We start from the raw sequence: 2,607 nt of genomic DNA, 5'->3' as shown, positions 1-2,607 counted from the left end.
TTTGTGAAATTCATCTTTTAAACGTCCATGTATCTTATCTTCGGCACTGTAATTTATATTTCTGAGGTTTACGACTTCGCGTCGTTTCTTTGCTTCTGGCCTTTTCCTGTTTGGTGTGTCAATAGTCATGATGACTGGTCTGTGGTCGGTGTCTGTGATGTATTTGGGAATCACTCTTGAGTCTCTGATTTTTCTCAGTTTCGATCTTTTGGCCAGAAGAAAAATCAATTTGTGATACTATCTTTAGGTCATTCCATTTGTACAAAGTTTTAACTTGACTCCTTTAGTGTTTGGAGAAGGAATTTGATATGACGAGGTCACGTTCTGCGCACAACTGTAATAGCATTTCTCTATTGCTGTTTTGATCTGTTTCTCTGTCGCTGTGTGGTCCCATGTATCTCTCCCACGTCGTCTTCCTTGTATATCTTTGTCATCCACAGTGTTTAAAAGTTGATCATAGAACTGCTGATAGTAGAACTGTTGTCGCTGTTCTTCGGGGTATGAGTCACTGCATGGTGCATATATCTGTATTTGATGCTCCTCAGTAATCACTATATATCTATATTGATTCGTGTATACCGGCTTTATACGATACTCGTTACATTTTATATTCTTCAAATCTGTGTTATGCTTTTTTATATTTAGTTGTAGCAAAGCTTTAACAGCACTTGCAACACAAATAAAAAGTCACGTAAGCGCCGAAGATAAGAGGTGTTACAAGAGTGTAATAACATACACAGAAAAGAACGAGGACGGATGAGGACGTTTAATTGTTAATAGGGGAAAAGGAACAAACCACACCCCAGAGCACCCACCAACCTCCTGCTTCAGTTATGCATGTAAGATTGAAAGTGTTTTCAATTTTAATAATTTTCCAAATAGCAAGTTAAAAAAACTCATTAAAACAAAATGAGTGATGTTTTTCTATTGAAAATTGGACTAGTATTATGGAAAGTGTGCCCGTTTCTTTTTGGGGGGTTAATAGGGATCGGGCTCCCGACGTCACGCTCATGACGAAATAAACGGTAAATAGAATTGTACTCCTAATGTACTTGACTTTCATTTTTATATATTGATTCTACATAAAACAACAAACAAAATGATACCTCAATGGTTACGATTTTTCTGACGCTTTGAAGCAACATTTGGAAGTTTGGTGGCACAAAATCCAAAGCAAAAATTTGGCCACATCAGGGGGAAAATTGATTCACAAAACTACTCGCTTCTTCTGAACTAACAAAGACAGCAAACAAAATTTAAAAGCTCTGACTACAGAGATCCAAGTTCTTTCCTATAATCCTAAGGTCAGTGCCCTTAGAGAAGTTTGAAAAGTTCATTGAAGTGCTTAGGTAAATCAAAGGCCGGTTTTAACCCTAGGGATTGAAGAACATTGTTCGGTCCATCTACAAAATGACTGGGGTGAGGAAAACTTGAGATACTTGTGTTCTAGTAAAGTTCCAAAACGGGTGGCTGACGGGTGCTCTGGTATGGATTGCTCTTTATATCCAATCAAACATCTATCACCCTTATCTCTCTTCTTTCTTGTCTGTGCACTGTATGTTACGCTATATATAGTAACACGTCCTACTATCGGCATTGGTTTGAGCTATTTGAGTCGCACATGCTGTAAAACTCGTCAATTAAAAACTTTTAAAAATCTCAATGTCCCAAGCATTAGAACTGTGTTTTTATGATGTTTAACAACAATCAACGGATTTGAATTGTATCTTTCTGGACATAACCAAAAATCACTTTCAGTGATATTACCCCCCCCCCCCCTTTCCCACGACTTAATTTCTTCTTTTTTTCAGCATACGTATTAGAAATACCTTGCAACCGTGTTTCTTTCTAAGAACTGTAATGCTCAAACTTGCAATACGTTTTTGTCATTTGCTGTCTGAGCGTATGTGTCCTATGTTTTTATTTTTGCACTTGTACTTGTTTGGTTTGCTATCGGTAAGCTTGCGGGGTTTCTTTTTTCTACACAGAATCCGCACACTAAGGAAAAACTAAAAATGGAACCAATAATTTGTAAGTAAAAGTATCACATTATGATTTTCAAGACTTTATTTATTTAATTTCTTTGAATATCAAAGGCCCTTTCTCACCTCGCACGTAGACCTGTACAAATGGACTGTCTCCGCTCATATCTCCAAAAGCGCTGTTCACCGCGACACACCAGAACTTGTGATTACCTCCCCTTGACGGCACAATCTCGTAGGAACATTTGTTGTTTCCTGTGCATGCATCAGCAGTTTTTGTTCCTGTTGGCGTCATTGTGAGTCTAAAGCTTGCTGCTGGGTAGACAACTCCCACAGAACATTCCATTATTATATCTGATGTAGCTGACGGACACAGGTTATACGTTCCGGTCTCCTCAAGTCTCACGTTCTTTCTCTCCAACGTGACACCTTCTGGGCCGTCTGGGTACAGAGATGTCCACACAAAAAAGGTGATAATTTGGATATGGAACATTTGTAAACAACAATAATAATGCAAAAAAGAAAAGACAACAAACGTAAGGGAATGAAAGTCAAAAGAAAAATATTGAAATTTTAAAATGTACTAAGACAAGCCTGAGCACCTTAGACCCCCCATCCCCCCCCC

The 2,607-nt window shown here is 38.3% G+C and overlaps 1 protein-coding gene across 1 annotated transcript in view; it reads right to left on the bottom strand.

The window, feature by feature from the left end:
- The window catches only part of LOC101845440, a 53,848-nt gene that overhangs the window by 46,393 nt on the left and 4,848 nt on the right, over nt 1–2,607 (bottom strand). The window contains exon 5 of the mRNA XM_035973470.1: nt 2,109–2,423. Coding sequence (XP_035829363.1) covers nt 2,109–2,423 — 315 coding nt within the window. The remainder of the gene's footprint in view (nt 1–2,108; nt 2,424–2,607) is intronic.

Source organism: Aplysia californica, unplaced genomic scaffold (genome assembly GCF_000002075.1).
Source record: "Aplysia californica isolate F4 #8 unplaced genomic scaffold, AplCal3.0 scaffold01260, whole genome shotgun sequence".
NCBI classification, from domain to species: domain Eukaryota; kingdom Metazoa; phylum Mollusca; class Gastropoda; order Aplysiida; family Aplysiidae; genus Aplysia; species Aplysia californica.
The sequence above is the reverse complement of the archived record's forward strand: the minus strand, read 5'-3'. Positions and strand labels throughout refer to the sequence as shown.